Source organism: Capsicum annuum, chromosome 3, assembly GCF_002878395.1.
Source record: "Capsicum annuum cultivar UCD-10X-F1 chromosome 3, UCD10Xv1.1, whole genome shotgun sequence".
In the NCBI taxonomy this organism is placed as follows: Eukaryota; Viridiplantae; Streptophyta; class Magnoliopsida; order Solanales; family Solanaceae; genus Capsicum; species Capsicum annuum.
The window spans coordinates 229778804-229798152 of NC_061113.1; the positions used below are offsets into that span (position 1 = coordinate 229778804).

General features: G+C 34.7%; 2 protein-coding genes across 3 annotated transcripts; both read right to left on the reverse strand.

Annotated features, from left to right (window-relative positions):
• Positions 1–268: 268 nt before the first annotated feature.
• LOC107863140 (phosphatidylinositol 4-kinase gamma 3) lies at positions 269–8147 on the reverse strand. 2 transcript variants are annotated; one of them, XM_047409432.1, is made up of 3 exons: positions 7791–8147; positions 1264–2657; positions 269–785 (listed from the first exon to the last, which is right to left on the reverse strand). In XM_047409432.1, the coding sequence occupies exons 2-3, from the start codon at positions 2626–2628 to the stop codon at positions 408–410; spliced, it is 1743 nt and encodes a 580-aa protein (XP_047265388.1). In that variant the 5' UTR covers positions 2629–2657; positions 7791–8147; the 3' UTR covers positions 269–407. The 2 variants fall into 2 exon arrangements, with proteins under 2 accessions (XP_047265388.1, XP_047265389.1); XM_047409433.1 differs by lacking the exon at positions 7791–8147 and adding an exon at positions 5470–5604.
• Positions 8148–10968: 2821 nt separating this feature from the next.
• On the reverse strand, positions 10969–18691 carry LOC107863141 (dipeptidyl aminopeptidase 4). Its single transcript, XM_016708941.2, has 6 exons — positions 18505–18691; positions 17341–17836; positions 16430–16621; positions 14759–14788; positions 12071–13180; positions 10969–11757 (listed from the first exon to the last, which is right to left on the reverse strand). The coding sequence occupies exons 2-6, from the start codon at positions 17773–17775 to the stop codon at positions 11206–11208; spliced, it is 2319 nt and encodes a 772-aa protein (XP_016564427.2). The 5' UTR covers positions 17776–17836; positions 18505–18691; the 3' UTR covers positions 10969–11205.
• Positions 18692–19349: the final 658 nt, after the last annotated feature.

Consider the following 19349-nt stretch of genomic DNA (forward strand, 5'->3'; position numbering starts at 1 on the left):
GCATGCATAAAATACTTAACTTTTCCTCCAAAGTTGAGGACATAGAGGCCAGCCGAGACAAAGTCATTTATGTATTCTGCCCAAAATTTATTCATCATATCATGAGTGGTGGAGGGGACTGCAATTCCAATTCAATATGTGGATAGTCATGAGTCCAAAAAAGCTACAGTAGGTTATATTTACCAAGTCACATTTCCAGAATAAGCAAAACCAAAACATCAAAGTTAGTGGCCCTTATCTGTATGATGGAACTTGTATGAACACTACATCGACAACCACCATCAAATTAATACCATCCATCAAGATACAGAGCATAATAATATTCACATCCCATCTTCCCCAGGATTTAAGTTTCGACCAAGTACTTAACTGTTAACATATGCACAAAATTTACATCAAAATACACTTTACTTAATCAGGTCATCAAGACGTCGATCCATGATGAACGAAACAGACTGCAAGAATGCTGCCTCACTTGTTCCTGGGAGCACACCTTCTTCAGCTTCTTCCACAATCTCCTCAATGATAGACTCCTTCTTTACCGTTTCCCTACACATGATTCTTCCAATTGCAAAAGGTGTGAGCCCTCTCTCTGCACCTTTCTTCAGAAGCATAGTAGAGATACGAAATACACGTGCACAAGCAAGGGATATGGTCCAACCATGAAACTTCAGAAGCTCAATGTCTTTTTCGACATCAAGAGAGTTTATGTAAGCAATTGTCTCAGCAGAGTAAGGTTGTTGTGCTTGGGGCCAGTAGAGCCAATCAAAAGTACAATCCTTGAACTACATTAGGAAAGGCAAAATTAGAGGATATGAGGGGGTTAAAAAAAAGAGACCGGAACCACTATCGGAAAAGAAAAATCAGGGCACACAGAAGCTGTCTTTGATTAGTGCAATCACATTCCACAAACTGGCAGATACTTCAAGAAGCATAGGATGTAAGACCGAATCAACACCTTGTGTACCATGATCTAGAGTGAACGAGCAAGGTGATGCATACCAGGGGACAATCTCTTAAGCTATTATTGTACTCCTCATACTATATATTCGGCTAAAATATATCACAGAAAATATATACATCACCAGAGAAGTCATACAAAGGACGGAAATAGACCCAGTAAAGGGAATCAGAAGAGAAGTTAATTAATACCCATATCATCTTTGGATAGATCTTCAAAAGCCAAGACATTTTACAACAACTAAAATGTATTCCAACTTATCAGATTTCGGTAAATATAAAATGCTGAGTTGAGACACTTACATTTTCAGGCAAGCAGTAGCCATGATCAATTGGAATAAGCACAAGCTGGCCATCCTTATCATCTTTCTGAACCAAGATGTTTCCAGCATGCCTATCTGCATTCGCCAACCTTATGTCCAGTACAGAAATCCTGTGCACATCATCAACTGGAAAAGCACGAGGACCAATATCCTCACAACTTCCACAGTTTTTCATGAACATCTGCAGCGACCCAATCTTAAGACTCTTGGATGAATATTCACAACCTTCAGCATAATTGAAACCTGTATGGAGACACTTGACCATAACTGTGGGAGGAACCCCAGCAAATCCCTTCTCTTCACTACAAGTTGAGCGAGGTCCGGACTTGGGATGGTCCAAAATATATGCAGCAACCTCCCTAAATGCTCCCTCTCCTACACGTGTGCCCTTCTTCAACCCCTCACCATCTACGGACAATGGCAACCCCCGGGGATTATTCACAGCCATAGGCTCTTCATCTATTGGTTTGAAAACAGAGATATAATTCTGACCACATGAATCTAGCATGAAATAGGCACCCCCTGATCCCTCAGAAGACCTGATTGGTAGGTGACCCCTTGCTATCCCATTGAAAGTGCTACTGATCAACTGCTTAACCACTGGTGATAGTGTGATCTTAGGGTTAACAATGAACGGTTCCAAAATAAAACTTCTTGGAACAGTATTGAGTGCAACAACCTGAAAGGTCTCTTGGAGCTTCTCTACTGCTTCAGCTCCATTCTCATTTGATGCTGATGCTACAATTGAAACTTCAAAATCTTTTTGCACAACTTTAGCCTGTACTTTAGCTGATTTACGCACCAGCAAGTGAAGCACGGCATCATTGCTTTTACAAATATCATCTATCAGCCTCTTATCTTCCAGTTCCTCACCATCAAGTATTAGTTCCTGTTCCTTAAGATCACGAAAACCTTTCCCCTTCTTTGCAATCTGCTGTTTTACATAGCCAACATTTTGCTGTCTCCCGACGTGGAACTCGAACTCCTGACCACACACTGTCCTAACAGTAATTGCTTGTAAATCAGACAGACGAAGAACCAAATGCAAAATGTTACCATCAGCTACCCCATAGTCCCTCACACAGGAATTGTTCCGAGCCAACTCCTTGCCATCAAAGACAAGCTTCTGCTTTTTCACAAAGAAACCTCTGGACGTCTGGATTCTAAACTTCACAGAAGCAATAGAGTCGCACTCCTTAACACGCAAGGGAATTACAGACCCACCCACGGTCAAAAAAATCAAGATTGCATCATTCGACAAGGAACCGTGTTGGCCTGACAAGCAGCTTGCTAAATTCAAATTATCCTCATACACAGAACTAAGTGCAACAGTAGCAACAGACATTGTTCCCTAAAATGTAAGGACTTCTTTCCCTACAAATCAAATGTTACTTGTGAGAGTTAGGATATGATCAATAACCGTGAGCATCATGCTTGGTTAACCAGTCAACAATTATAGAGTGACAATTAAATATACAATAGTTTTTTTTCTTTTTGAGAAAGATTAAATCTACAACAGTTTAAAATGCTAAGAAACTCACAAGTTGACGGTAAAATTAACAGCTTCAGTTACAGATTTAAACAAATATGCCCACAATAGCCAAGAATTGGATATAGCAAGAGCATAGATGTGGAATTGAAGGTACTGCATAAAAACTCTTAAGTGTCATCAGTAAATCAGCACCAGAACTAAGGTCCAATTCAGAACCATATCAGACATCAGCTCACCAGCTCTTAGCTATTTCTCAAACATCACAATGATAACATCAACTGTTTATTCAAGCATTAAGGACTAAAAGAAAAGAGGGTTTTGGGGTTTCAGCAAGAAACAAACACACTAAACGCCCACAAGAATGGACAATATGATGGTAAATATCCAAATTTCTTATCAGAAAGAAAATAGTTGTCTCTCACGAAAAAAATTAAGAATCTAAAAACTTCAGGCCTTATGGTTGTTCGTTTATATTTGTTGTTTTCTGATAAGGATGTGTTTATTATTATGAGGTTTCCAGTCCCCCGGTTATTACTTGTGCATATGAGAAAACTCATTTGGATCCATGAGAATGATTTCCTCTCTTCTTCTTTTCAATTTATAAATAAAGTTTTGGGTTTTGGGTTTGGTTTTAGGTTTAGACCTGGACGTTCAAATGGTGAAATGACTAGTTAGAGCGGCAGAATCATGGTAGTTGTATCTGTTTGTCTATTAGATTGCTGATATTTCAACTTTTAGATTGAGAAGCATTGGTCTCTAGCAAATCAACTGTCCGTACAGAGTTCATTTTGTACTCAGCAAAAGCAGATCTAAAAGCTCTCCATTCCAATCTCAGATGGATGTTGAGATACTGATTTTATTGGCCTGTGGTTCTTTTTAAGAATCCCCTTGGCTACTATTTGGTCCCCATTACTCTTTGTTACTGGAGATTTGCTACATTTCTTCGTATTCGGGAGAAATAGTTAATGGTTACCACAAACCAAATTTCGCTCATCAGATTAAGCACATGATTCATAATCCCAAATAATCATGTGATAATCAGTCAAGAAAACCACAATTATACATCATTTTGAAGAACCAAAACCTTGGTATAATTGCACTTAAAGGAAAAATACCTGCATATAACAACGACGGCAACATACCTAGTGAAATCCCAAAAGTGGGTTTGGAGAGGGTAGAATGTACGCAAACTTACCACTACCTTGTGGAGGTAGAGAGGTTGTTTCATGTGACACTCGGCTCGAGTAGAACAAATCAAAGTAAGTAAGGTAAGGGAAAACAATAGAGAAGAAAACGTAGCAACGAAGCAAAAGAAAAATACTGCATACTTACATTAAATTCAATATCGTGGAAACACTTAATGATAATTTATATGTACATTACATACAATGTCTTGGAAATTTTTGAGGGATAAATTGTGTCGTTGTTAAGTTAATAGTCCCCGCGTCCAAAACAAGCATTCCTTTAGCAAAAAAATACTTGTCCCAAAATAAGTGTCACTTTAGAAATTCAAGACAATAATTTGTAACTGTTTCCAATAATACAGTTACATTAAAAACCTAAGTTGCGCGGACTCTTCATTTTTTACGCCGCAGCCGTGTCGGATTCTTCAAAAATACGCTAATTTTGGCAAATCCGACACGCACCCATTGCATTTTGACGAGTTCAAGTAGCATAGTTAAAAAGTATTTCTTCTTAGTTGTGCTCAATTCTCAAGAAACATCTAACAAATAGGGGAAACTTAGAGCAGCCAAGGGTGTGGCCTAGTGGTTCAAAGAAGTTGGTTGTTGGATTGAGCATCACGAGGTCTCAGGTTCAATTCCCAACCGAGACAAACACTAGGTGACTTCGTGATTCAAAGAAGTTGGTTGTTGGGTTGAGCACCACGAGGTCTCAAGTTCAATTTCCAATCAAGACAAACACTAGATGACTTCTTCCCATCTATTCTAACCTAGGTGGACAGAGTTACCCGGTGCCTATTGCTAGTGGGAGGTGGCAGGTATCCCGTGGAATTAGTCGAGGTGCGCGCGAGCTAGCCTGAACACCACGGTTATCAAAAAAGAAGAAAAAATTAGGGCAGCTCATTAAATGATAACTTATACTCCCTCCGTCCCATATAGTTTATCGATCACTTCCACTTTTCCACGATTCTTACGAAATCATAAACAAGAAGGATAGTTTTACTAATTTACCCCTTAAGATACATTCTTGGAATTTTACAAACTTATTTTTACACTTCCAAAGAGCATTAATTGTACGAATAAAAATGGAAAAATCTTAATTAATTTCATTTAAGTGGACAAGTAGTTTGGGACATGTATTTTAATAGCAAGATGACCAACTAATATGTGACGGAGGGAGTATTTATTATTTTTCTCAATGAGCGTGAAAAGAGCTTTAAAAAAAATACTTACTTTGGGACAGAGGTAGTATATGTCTCCTGGTGATTTAGAATTTAACTTGAATAATTAAAGTAATCATTACTTCAAAAGTTTAGAGAAAAATAATAACCAATCAAATTAAGACACTAAAAGAATTGAAATCTAGGCTTAAAATTGTCCAGGAATCTTCAATTGAAAAAAAAGAAAAAAAGCAACATAAAGTCACTACAATAAGTAGCATTAAATAATTCTCAATTCCTCATAAATGTGGAAATACAAAAGTGGGAAAACAAACACTGGTGTAAATAGGTACCTTCACGGGTTGGATTCGGGCACTTTCACGAATTGAAAAAGGTTATGCCCAAATCAGCCCATCAGAAAATTGTATCATTGTCCAAAACGTAAATCACTGGGTGGGCTAGATGGGCATGGGTCATTTTTGCCATTCCTAGTTCCAGCAAAGAGAACCAAAGATAGTATTTCTGGGGTTTAAGCAAGAAACGAAGATACACTAACTATGAAACATGAAAGAGAAAAATGTGAATTTCTTATCAAAGTGGAAACATATTAAATCTTTCATCCAAAAATGTTAAGAATCTAATAAAAAAATTTGGATCTTATGGTTGAACAATTATATATGTTGTTTTCTGATAAGCAGGGGTGGACGCATTCCCTTAAGTGGCATCATCCAACACCGCTTCGCCGATCAATTCCCCGGAATTTGTGACTTTGTTATTGCTTTTAGCATTTTACGTTTCTTTAAAAAGAGATCCTCAAAGGATTCGAAACGCCAACCTCTCCCCTTCAATAAAAATCAACAGACCAACAGACAAGAGGCTCTTTGAAAGTAATTTTGGGTCAATATTTTCCTTTTGAAGTGACAGGGTAACAACACAAAATATTTATACCGACCGAGAAACTTCATGAAAACATTTACTCTCGTCAATTAGTAGCATAAAGATTAACATTTACGTTAGTTTTTTTTTTTTTTGGATGAAGTAAGTTGTTTCATTTCTGGCATCAAGCAGATGCAAAGAGTACAAAAGTAGATATGCTAGCTCCATTACAATATAAAAGTTAAAACCCGGGAGCCAGCCACAAAATCAAAAAACCTAGAGAAGACTTAACATGACTATGGACAGCCTAGAGTTAAAGAGCTAACGAAATCTATGTAAGCAGTAGAAGTAGAAGTAGAACTATTCACAAATGACGGGTCGGACCAACAAAAAAAGGACTGAACAAACATTTACGTAAGTGTTACCAACAAAAAAAGGACTGAACAAACATTTACGTAAGTGTTATTTCGACACCATTTATGAGAAGTCCACAGCACGCCTCTAATGATAAGGATGTGTTTATTATATGATTTTTGGTTACCCAGCTATGAGTTGCGTTTATTAGAAACTCACGTGAATCCATGAGAAGGATTTCCTTTTTCTTCTTCTTTTTAATTTAGGAAATAGGGTTCTGGATTTCGGTTTAGGTCTAGACTCAGAAGTTCAAATGGTGAAAGGACTAGTAAGTGCGGTAGAATCATGAAGTTTAAATCAGTTTTTCAATCACATTACTACCACTTCAACTTTTACAATGAGAAGCATCGCTCTCTAAACAAATCAACTGTTTGTATAGATTTCTTTTTTTTTAATGGTATCGGTATTGTATAGAGCTCATTTTGTAGTCAACAAAAGCAGATCTCGGTTTCAATTCTGGATGGATGTAGAGATACTGACTTTATTGGCTTAGGCTTCTTTTAATGATGAATATACCTTGACTACTACATGGCTTCCATTACTCTTTATTACTGCACATTTGTGACATTTCTTTTATAAATTGGGGAGAACTAGTTAATAGATTGCCACAGATCAAATTTTGCTCATCCTTTTATTTTCTAATTTCTACTTTTCCCAAACAATCATGTTGATAATCAGTGAACAAAACCACAACCATACATTATTTTGGAAAGCGCAAAACTTTAGTATTGAAAAATTGCAACTAAAATTAGTAGCAGCAGCAAACTATAGATTTCAAACAAATATCCAAAAATTAGGCACAACAGAGCAGACACATTGAACTACAGATAAATTTTTGTAAAACCCTAATTATCAACAGTAAACATGCACAAGAACTAAAGCTCAATTGACACCCAGTTCAGTCTCCATCAGCTCAAAAACTCTCAACATCAAAGTTCCCAAAACCCCACTATAACAAAATCAACAATTTTTCAAACAAAGAAACCAAAAAATACAAAAAGGGGTACTGGGGTTTAAGCAAAGAAATAAATATACACCAACTATAGGGGGAAAAAAAGGGTAAAAATGTGAATTTCCCAAACCCCACTATGATAACATCTACATTTATTCCAACAAAGAAATCAAAAACAAAAAACACACAAAAAGGGGTTCTGCGGTTTAAGCAAGAAACAAATACGCACTAACTATAGTTCAAAAAAAAGAAGCTAAAAATGTGAATTTCCCATACCCCACTATGATAACATCTACATTTATTCCAACAAAGAAATCAAAACACACACACACACAAAAAAAAAAAAAAGGAAACACGGGCATACACAAACACAAAAAGGGGTTCTGGGGTTTAAGAAAAAAAAAAAAAAAGCTAAAAATGTGAAGTTCTTACCAAGAAAGAGAAGAGAAATCAAAGGAAAGGTTGAATCTTTTTAGCATAAGATCTTGAAAACTTATCAAGATTATCCAAAATCCATTATGAATTGTGCCCTCATCAGTTTAACCTGTTCCCAAGACTCATTATCCCTTTCTCACACTGTAAGTTTTTGCTCCTTTAGAGAGGGTTTAGGCATAGACAAGACGGGGGAGTAATGATATGGAGCTGGCCCCCCATGCATATATAGGGAAAAAATGAAACTATGACGCTCTTTTCCGTAAGAAACGGACTTTATTTTTCTTTTTTACACAGTTTCATATTCTAGAACTTACCATAGGAATTGTTTGTAAACTCAATAGTAATAATAATGTACGAAGAGGATTGTGTACTGTACTTATTCGTACTACCAGATACCCATGCCCGTGCAAGATACCGGCATTTTAGCAACACTAATATAAAAAAAAAATTAATTTTAGAAAAGATTATTTTTTAATTTTTTAAATTATTTAATGTAGGAGTAAAAAAAAATGTAGTACTGAATCAATATTAACATAATATATACATTCAGTGTGGAACAAAATTTAGCTTGCTAGACTGATCCAACCAATACAAAAGTAATTATATAAATCGATAAAAATCTAGTTATATTGTTACAACTACAGTTGGCCGCACGTCTTTCATTTGGACATTCCTGAAAAAGTACATGATGCAAGTCTTATTTGAAAGTTTCAAATATATAAGTTGAGAAGACATACGTCGATTTCAAAATATTTATTGCATCATAAAATTACCGAAATACCCTTAATAGTCATTTAATAAGGAAAAAAATGATATTTATAAAAAATTAATACCATGTATAATTCATTTATAAATATCTAAATAAAAATATTATTAAAATAATACATGAGGACAAAACTAATAAATATAAGAAAAAATTAAAATGCATGTGTAACCATTTTATTGCACCATAAAAATGGGGACAAAACTAATAAACATAAGAAAAAAGCAATATGCATGTGTAACCATTTTATTGCACCATAAAATTACCAAAATACCCTTGGGATATAAAAAAATAAGTAATTTAATAAGGAACCAAACAATATTTATAAAAAAAATTACTACTCTATGTAATTCAATTACAAAGGTCTAAATATAAATATTATTAAAATAATGTATGAGAACAAAATAAATAGATATAAGAAAAAAGCAATATGCACGGGTAACCATTTTATTGAACAATAAAAATGAGGATAAAACTAATAAATATAAAGAAAAAACATATTTATGTGTAACCATTTTATTAACTATAAGTGAAGGTTGAGGTGACTAAAATATTACTTATAAATGAAGAACAATCTCATTCTTCATTTATGTCAAGAGATTGTTTTGAAAGGTCATCGATTCAAATTGTGTATAATTGCGTATCTGAAGTAAATATAATGAGTAAAATAAATTAGAAAATTAGATCGTGTTACAATTCAAAAGTTTAATTAGAAAAGCAATAAAAAAAATAAAATTTGAATTTTTTTCTTTTAAGATTTATTATTGTATCAAATCGATGGAAGCAAAATATCTATTGCTTTTCATATTTAATTATTGTTGAATGATAAATGATACTATATTTTACTATTACTTTAATATGATATATATTTGTAAGAACGTATAATTTGGATATGAATACGTATTTTACAAAAGGTTGCCGTAGTTCATAACAAAAAAATGGAACATAAACAAAAATGTATATGAACAAGATGTATTTATGCATTTTTTTCTTAAACTTTTTAATCCAGAAAATTTGTCTCCAAATAATTATCAATAGTAATTGAAGACTAAAAGGTAACAATTGTTTTCAACTATTTTCTTAGTAAAAAAAAGTGTGCACAATATTAAAGATTAAAATTAGTCTACTTTGTGAAATAAAAAAAAACTTAGTAAAATTATTATTATAGTCAATGAGCGTAAAAAAAGGTAAAAGTGATAGTTAAATGTAACAGCGGAGTAATCTTTTAACCTTTTAACTTGGCCAGCAAGGACTGTTTTTAGGGAGGTAAAAACAATAGAACTTGGCCAACAAGATATGTCTGACATGGCAATTACAAATGATGGCCAATTGTATTTTGCCAAGTCAGCAAATTGACATGTCCCCTTCATTAAGGTAACGTTTGATTACAGTTAATGATCTCAACATTTGAAGACAACTAAAATACTCATGTTTTAATTTATTTGTTTTACTTTCTTTGTTAGTCAATTTTAAAAAGATTATTTCTTTAACAATTATTTAATTCTAACTTTTTGCACGAGTTTAAAATCACAAAATTAAATGATAGTATGCTAATAAATTAAATATATCTTTAATTTAAATCATAAGGCGAACCTCCTTACTGTCTCTGCACCTCTAAATTTTTATTTGTTTTCTTAAATTTTCTGTCATGTCAAGTCAAAATCAAATAATTAAATTAAAACAAGAGAGCACTTGTATTTCTTTCTTAGGAATAAATTGCAGCAGGACCATTTGAATATTTGAAAGTAACACCTAATTCACTTAAAATGGTTGTGATTAACTAATGCTAACTAAACATTTAGGACACTTTTGAAAAGTCATGAAATTATTTGAGAATTACTCAATTACTTTTTTGCACCAACCTCACTAAAAATTATGGAAATTATACTTTTAGGCTATTGGTTCAACCCCGCCCCCCCCCCCCCCTCCCTCAAAAAATAATAAAATAATAATAATGAGAATGTCTAAAAGTGATCTATCTTTAGAATAAGAGAAAATTATAAAATAATAATAATGAGAATGTGTAAATGTGATCTATCTTTAGAATAAAGGTTGATTGTTTCTTTTGTGTTTCTGTTAACAAAATTCCAAGAATGCATTCATCCCTAAATATAGAATAGAAATGGCAGCCAAATTGAAACCTTCCATTGTATTTGCTGTGTCAGTAATTGCACCTTTACTTTGTGTTGATCCAATGCAAATGCACTATTACACAGTTTAGAAAAATCTATTGTTGGTGGGAGGGGAAGAAGGGAGTAGTACATAAAATCTATATTGGTTAGACTCTTAAAAAAATGTTTGACAGACGCCAAATCTAGTGAGAGTACAAGAATAGTGGATCCAACACGAGTGCAACATCATTTTTGCAAATTAAATAAGAGGAAAGGCAAGTGCACTAATCACTGGCAGAGATGGTAGAAAACAAATTTCTCCCCAAGAAGTGGGGGTGTTTGTATTATTTTTGTACATCTGCTAAGCTTATGGTAAATGGCAGCTATTACAGAGACAACTTTTTATTAGCCTGCCTACCTTTGTTTTATCAGAGAATAGTACAATTTCTTCTATAATCAAGTAAAACATGCTATGGTAAACTGGAAATGAGACCCAAAATCTCTCTACAAGTGATTGCTACAACAATGAAAAGGCAATTCACAAGTTCCTCTCAATGAATTCCCAAATTCTCTCCTCCATGTATATACGGTCTCTGAGTCTCCGAGGCATGTGACGTTCATCCGGGAATATTAACAACTCATAGGGCTTTCCGGCTGCCACTAGCGCGTTAATAAGCCTAGCAGTGTGCCTAAAATGCACATTTTCATCAATCATGCCATGTACAAGTAAAAGCTTCCCTTTGATTTTGTCTACATGGTGCATTACGGAGCTCTCTATATAGCCGGATGGATTTTCAGATGGTAGGCCCATATACTTTTCTGTGTAAAATGAATCATATCCGTCCCATGATGTGACGGGGGCACCAGAAACAGCACACTTGAATACCTCAGGGAACCTTGCTAACGTCATAGCTGAGAGATACCCACCGTAGCTCCATCCATATAATCCAATGTGGCCCTGTTTTGCTAGCCCTTGTTTCTGGAGCCACTCAGCTCCTGTCAGTTGATCGTCAGCGTCAACAAGGCCAAATTTATGTTTGAGAACACCCTCGAACATGAGTCCTCGTCGAGCAGTGCCTCTATTGTCCATCTGCAAAAAGTTGAGCAGTAAAGTCGTGAACGCCTTAAAACAAAGATAAACAATCTCCTCTGATAAAAATTACAGGAAACTCAATTTAGAAAATATACAACAGACAAAGACAATGGTCTCCACATAAAAGTCATGCTTGGAATCGGATTTTGGGTCCTAACTATGGCCGAAGGAGGAGAGCAGCAATTTAAGGACAGAGAACCAAAGATGCTACAACAACAATCAGACTTCAACGTCTCTTGCATATGGCCAACTACAGCTGAAGGAATTTAGATAAAAATGCATATGGATAGAAACGAGAAGAGGAGCAAACCTTCCAAACTAAGACACCTTTGCTTCTTAGATACTGAGCTCTCATGTCGACTGTGTTTGTCCACGAGTCACACACAAGCTGTACACTGGGACCACCATAGACTTCAATCATGGTTCTGTATGGAGGAGGTCCAAACTTCATCGAATCTGGTTTGTATAGTGCCCCATATAAAGCGGTTCCATCTTTGGCCTGTATCTGAATTATTTCTGGAGATTCAAGATGGAGTTTTTTGGATTGTAGAACACTGATCGGTTGATCAAATAAATGCATAATCAAGCTTCCATCATGCAAGGAGCAGAGTGAAATTCTGGGAGGTGAGACCAAGGAATCATGGATATCTATGAATCTTTGCATTTGATGATCAAGCACAACTACATGTTTTCCACGTCCATTAGTCAATCTCAAAGGTGACTGCAATAAACTGTTAGCATCGGGGAACAACTTAGCACAGTAAAGGTGAGATTCCATAGGACTGTCCAAAGTACCTGTAAAATATACAAGTCCAGTAACTTCATTTACACCAGCAACTTGTTCGACCAGCCAATCACCTTGAGTTATAGGCCCCAAACAGACTCCATTGGTGTCGTGAAGATACAAATGTTTGAACCCTGTTTTCTCACTAGCCCAAATAAATGCACCATTAATTCTGTTAGGTCCTTTATCCAAAGGTATAAAACAATCGTGAACATTGACCCATGTATCATTTTCTTCAATTAATATTACATTCCTTTGCCCTGTCTTGATATCAAACTTAAGGATTTTCAGTTTGGATTGTGATCGATTCAAGACCTGTGCGGTCAGAATATTTCCATGCATCCAATTCACTCTGGCTAAATATTCCTCGTCCTCATTTGCTTTGTCCGTTTCACCACAAAAAAGATCCATCCATGTTATTTGACCTCCATTAGTTGGAACTACTCCTAGGCGAACTTTGACATTTGGCCCTCCCGCAAAAGGGTAAGCATGGTCTTCCTGTGCCTCGGGACCAATGGAATTTTTACCTTGATGCATAATTCTGAATAAAGGTATACCAGATGAATCAACCTGGGTGAATGCTATATATTTGCTGTCCAGTGACCACCAGTACCCATTTTTCCGTTCCATTTCCTCCTACAATCAGCAATGAAATGGTTTCAGGCTAAGACCAAGAAGGCGACATTGAAGCATCTTGCAATAAGCAAGCGGTCCCCTTCCTTAATACTAGAACTGTAAAAGATACTTTTGTTGTTTGCAGGTCAAAATTTCATAACAGCTACCGAAAGTAATGGATAAGCAAATTAGTCAGAGTTATCAAAGAAAAAAAAAGATTTAGGAAAACACATAAGTTGCACCTCAAACTTGTCCCGAGAACTTTAGCAACACACCTAAACTTTACGGGCATTTCTTTACCGCCCCTATTCTAATCTGAATCCTTAACAAGTGGCATGACAAGAAAGTGTTGCTAACTTTCTGGAAGTGCGTGAAAACGAAAAATTAACACTAAAACTGATTCAAACTATACATATCATCTTCTAATTGGATGAGATTTAGTATACATAAAATAATATTTTATTTTTCATTTTAGGTATTCTTTTCATTTCGCTTTCTTGTTCTTTCCTCAGTTTTCTCTTTCTTGCTTTCTCCAGATTTTCCCGACAGTGTCTCCCCATCTCCCCACACCTCCATGTCATTCTCTCGGTCTTCTTTGTAAATAAAATTAGTAGATGGGTTAATATTAATAAAGATCAAATTTATTTCTCAGACAAATTAGATGCGGGTTTGATTGTCCAGATAAAGTATTTGCCGGCACCATTTTCTTATGATGAAATTTACGATGTGTATGTTTCTTTCTAAAACATGAACAAAAATACTTTTCACAGATCCCTTGTAAATCAAAATCTAGGATTCAAAACTAGAGATTGAAGCCGTCTCATCTTCACCAGAAAGTTAAATTCTGGCTACTTTGCTTTCCTCTATACGGTTATCTATCTCATCTATACATTACCCCATCGATAACCCCTTTGGATTATGGGTGAGGTGTGCGCGTGTTGGAAATTCGATAAACAAAAAATAAACCTAGCATCAATGTGCAGCTGCTAACCATGGATTTGAAAAAGAAGAAAAAATAAGGAAAAAAGAAAGAAGAGGGTAAAAAACTTTTTCTAAAAAAAAAAGAACAAAAAAAATTTGATCAAAAAAATGATGTTATATACGTGTCGAGGACATGTAGAACACTCATTTAAAGAAATTTGGGATTTTGTTTGGAAGGAGGTGTTAGTTTTACTTCAGATTAGAATAGAGGGGGGTAAATAAATGCCCATAAAGTTAAAGTGCGTAACTGAGTTATCTGAACAAGTTTGAGGTGCAACTTACGTATTTTCTAGAAGATCTATTTTAGCTACATCATACTTCTACGCCAAGTTGTCAACCATAGTTCCACGTTTTAACAAAAAAGTTCAAAAGCACTAGATCCTAACCAAAGTAAATAAGGATATCAACCATTTAAATAATTTCTCCATTCACTTGACTATGTCTATGTTCATTTCCTTGCTCAGAGAAAATAACTTTTTGAACAAGTTTTACGGAGATATTCATAAACGTAGGTGTTAATGGTATTTATTAAAACAGGTAAATGATGAAATGTCAATATCAACATCAAAGAGGCTAATCTTCCCTAAACTAGTAATAAAACATCGATAACGATCTAACCTGAGCAATGTATTCAGCAAGACCATGTGTCTGCAGATGGGGAAAAAGGAAGGCAAAAAAGGATTAGTATCAAATTAAGTTAAATAAAGCAGTATAAAGCGAAACAATGGTCAACACAATATTTATGGAGAACTTCATATCTAGAAGATGACTCTGATGAATGGAAGGATTCAGATACGAACTCCAGCCAATACAACTCTTAAATGATAATTCCTGTTAAAACAAGATATTCTTATGGATACTCAATGGTTCTTCCTCTTCACCATATTCCTTTGTTTTTCCTTTGTAACTTGACCATCCCACTTGTCTTTCTCCCTCACGCAATAACTTATGCTCTTGCTATAGCCTAAAAGGTCTCTTCCTACGATCATCAGTATCAGATTACTTAGATACTTAAGACTTATTGCATGTGTAAAGATGTCGTAGTTTATGTATTAGTATCCTACATTGGGTAAACATGCTGCACAATTCAAGATATTTGTCTTCACGCATTATCCTCATCTTTCTCTCACATTCTCTCCAGTCATAGATTGAGGGTGCACGTGATAATAAAAATTCCATTTTCCGCAAGAATCATGATAATCTCAAAGAGAAATACAGAATAACATTTATATCTAATCGAACTTGGTCGTTTAAAATAAAGCTAAAAGAAATTACAACCAATGTGAAGGTTGGAAGATCATAAGAAAGAGACAAATTAACTAGTGCAAGTTGTTGTTTCTCAATGTTTCTCTCACTATGCTATGACATGTTAGAGGTAGGGGTTTTCCCCATTGAGTGGAGTCTCATTCCCCTCATTGAACACGTGCTTTCATTCCTCAATCCACTGGTTCCTTCCTTCATATATTTGCCCACCAATAGATAGAGACAAATAGGAATAGCCGAACCACGTCTACAAAATGTCAGTACCATGCAACTACTTCAAAGTCAATGTAATGCTCCTTGGTCGGGTGACCATAGAGTGGTTTTGTTACAAGAGTTCAATTCGAGGAAAGCATAAAATATAGGAAAGTACCAAGTTAAACTTAAAAAAAAAAAAAAACTCTAACTCAAATATAAATTAATGAGCCTTCAACTTCAAATTCCTATTTAAACAAAGTTTTATTGGTATTGTTCCATTTGAATATAAGTAAACTAATATAGCTTACTTAATCTCCCAATTGCTTTTTCATAGGCTTTTATGAGAGCAAAACAGTCCGCTATGGTGCAATTGGTAGACACACTGCTCTTAGGAAAGTGGTAATGCATCTCGGTTTGAGGCTGAGTGGCTGCATACCACCTTCTAAAAAGGATAAATAGACTTATAAGAAATTGAATTCCCGATTTCCATTTTAGAATAATGTAATTAAGGGACTCTTCTTTATAAAAACTTTATTTTCAACGTTAGAGCATATATTAACTCACATTTCCTTTTCGTTACGTTTCAATTGTAATTACAATTCATTTGATAACCTTTTTAGTCGATGAAATCGTAAAACTATACGACCCAAGCAACGAGGTCAATAAGATAGACCAAATAAATGAATCAGTGAGGATGAACAAGGTAAAATTAGCATTAAAACAATGGCATACGATGTACATTACATGTGAAGAGCAATTAAGTTCATTAATTACTCATAGCAATAGATAAGGCAGATATATCAGCAATAAGTATGTGGAACAAGTCCTTACTATAACATTGCCATCAGCGCCTGTTGTTAATTGCTTAGATTCATTGAACAAAAGGTTTAACACATGCAACTCATTATCTCTCACATAGGCAAGCCTGGTACCATCAGGTGAAATATGTGGATCCAGGACCGGCGAGGAGGATGTACTTGCTATCGTAAGTTCTGGTTCTTCATCCTGATCCTTCAAGTATAGCTGTTTTACATATAAAGTAAGCTCTGATTAGATCTGATAATTGGAGAAAAACATTCAAACAATCAGTTTGGACCCTGACAAAAATAATATGGTACAGATATATATTGGATTTCAAGTAAAAATGGAATTTTCATGAAACAAAATCATTATGATTTTCTCCAAAGCAGTCCCAAGAAAAAATTCTTTTTGCAGATAGAACAAAGTCACAAAAAATAAGAACGTGTCAATCAAAACTCAAATATTTGAGAACTACTACAAAACCCAAGATAAGGACGGTATATCAAGTGAGCTATTATAGAAAGAAAAATTGTCACTATTTCAGATAAGATGAAGAAAAGAGGACTGGCTAACAGATAGTATTCAGATAAGACTGTTCTAGATTTTCACAACTTAATTTTTTTTTTTTACACCAAAAGAAGGCTTTAACAGCTAAATGATTACTCCTATATAATAGGAGCCAGTAGTGAGGTGGTGAATGTATATCAGTTTTTTCAAAAAAAAAAAAAAAAAAGAGAGAGAGAATTGGGGTGGCCCAGTGATTTTGGAATATACAAAAAAAAATGAGAGAATTTCACAACTGGCAGAGAGCAACTTTCTTTCTTTAATTATCAATTGTATCAAGCAGTAGTTCCGGAGATTATAGTTAGTTCAGTTGAACAATAGGGATTGCAATAAATAGAAAGTGAGCACTAAAACTTACATGAGAAAAGATAACTTACTCCAGCAGGTAGTGGTACCATGATGACCTTCCGTCTGGCGCTTGCCTTAATCCATTCATATCGTGTTACCCCTAAACCACGCTCTCTTGACCTTTCCCTTCTAAGCTTCTCTTCCGCAGATAAGTTATTCTCATCGAGTCCACCATCCGGTGGACTAAAGAACAATTCGTGCCTTCCATTCTTGAAATCTAATACGAAAACCTTTCTACATAGATTTTGGTTTGGACTATACAAATATGTAACTAAACTATCATCTGGACTAAAACTTATACACGTTGGCGAACCACAACCAGGCAAAGGGTACTGCACTATATCTTCAACGGGAAACAAGATGCAATCCTCTAGAGGCTTTGCAACATTTGTATTTGGCATCTCACTCGGAAATGATCTCGAACGTTTCAAACACTTCTTTTCACTTGAATTTGTTGATTGCATTACAGATTATATCATCCAAGATTGTACAATTCACACATTGATCCAATCAATCTCAACAATTCTGCAATAAACACTATATCAATTTCAATCTGATGCTACCAGTCTTCACCAAATTACTCCTCAAACGTTCCACAACAAGAAAATAAACCAAATAAAGCACTAAAACAAGAATACACTAGCAGACAGCCAATAGTTAAATAAACCAAATGAAGAACTAAAACAAGAAATATAAAACACCCACTAGTAAAATAAACTAGGTGTAAATAAACAGAGTGTAGAACTAAAACAAGGAATTAACCAAATAAAGAACTAAAACAAGAAAATAGAAAACACCTACAAGTAAAACAAACCAAGATTCTAAAACAAAACCAAACAAAGTTGCAAGCTTTAGATTACCACCAAACTCTTACTTCAAGAAGATAAATATAACACTAAATAGAGGAAACAAGGATTTATAAACCAAATGAAGAACTAAAACAAGAAAATAGAAAACATCCACCAGTAAAATAAATCAAGAATCTAAAACGAAACCAAATAAAGTAGCAATCTTCACACTACCACCAAACACTTTACTTCAATAAAATAAACAACAAACACTAAATAGAGGAAATAGAGATATACAAACCAATCAAGAAGCTAAAAGATACTAGTAAATCACACAACAAACATACAAATCCAATTGATAAACCAAAATTTGTAATAAGTGATTAAGAGATTAAATGAACATGCCTGAAAGTGAGAAAACAGAAACCCAATCAGACCCTTTTAGATTCAATGAGCAAGATTTGAATTGAAGAATTTTGCATTTATTTTTCTGTTGAAAATTTTTAAATTATTCTGAAAAATAGAATTGGAGATTCTCCATGGGCAGAACAGAGTTGTTGGATTTTTCAGATTTCGAGGAAACTTGAAATTGACTAATAAAAAATGGTTTTATAGAGGGACAAACAATTAAGAGGAGCGTGGAATAACGTGCACATGCGCGCGTTGGTGAAGGTTTTGATGCGATGCATGATTGGCTTCGTTGAAAACACACATTTCATTTAGTACGCACTTTGAGTTCTACAAGGTTGGATTAAAGTACGCACTACTTTTATTTGTGAGAGTTGGATCAAAATAGTGTCATATTAGGGTTAATTTTAAAAAATTGGATTGCTAGATTTTTTATGATCAAAATGGTGAAAATGCACGGATATAGAGCACCTTCAATGTGTAATTTTCACGTTAAAAAAATAGACGGACGTTAAATATATTTGCATTGAAGGTACTTTACTTTCACGAGTTTTTAGTGAATCTTTTACATTTTAAAGAAAGGCTCCTTGATGGTCATGAACCTTCCGTGAATTTTACATTTTGAAAGAAAGACTCATTTCCTTCCATGCACCTTCAATATAAATTTTATTATCTCGAAATCTGAAAACACTGTCATCATCTGAATTGATGGGACAAGAGAAGACTATTTTTTCACATACTAAAGACTCATCTTTACAATATACCTTCAGTCAAATTACAAAAATACCTTTGAGATTTTTCTCCAAAAAATAATTTTTTATCTTCACTTTATCTCAACTTTA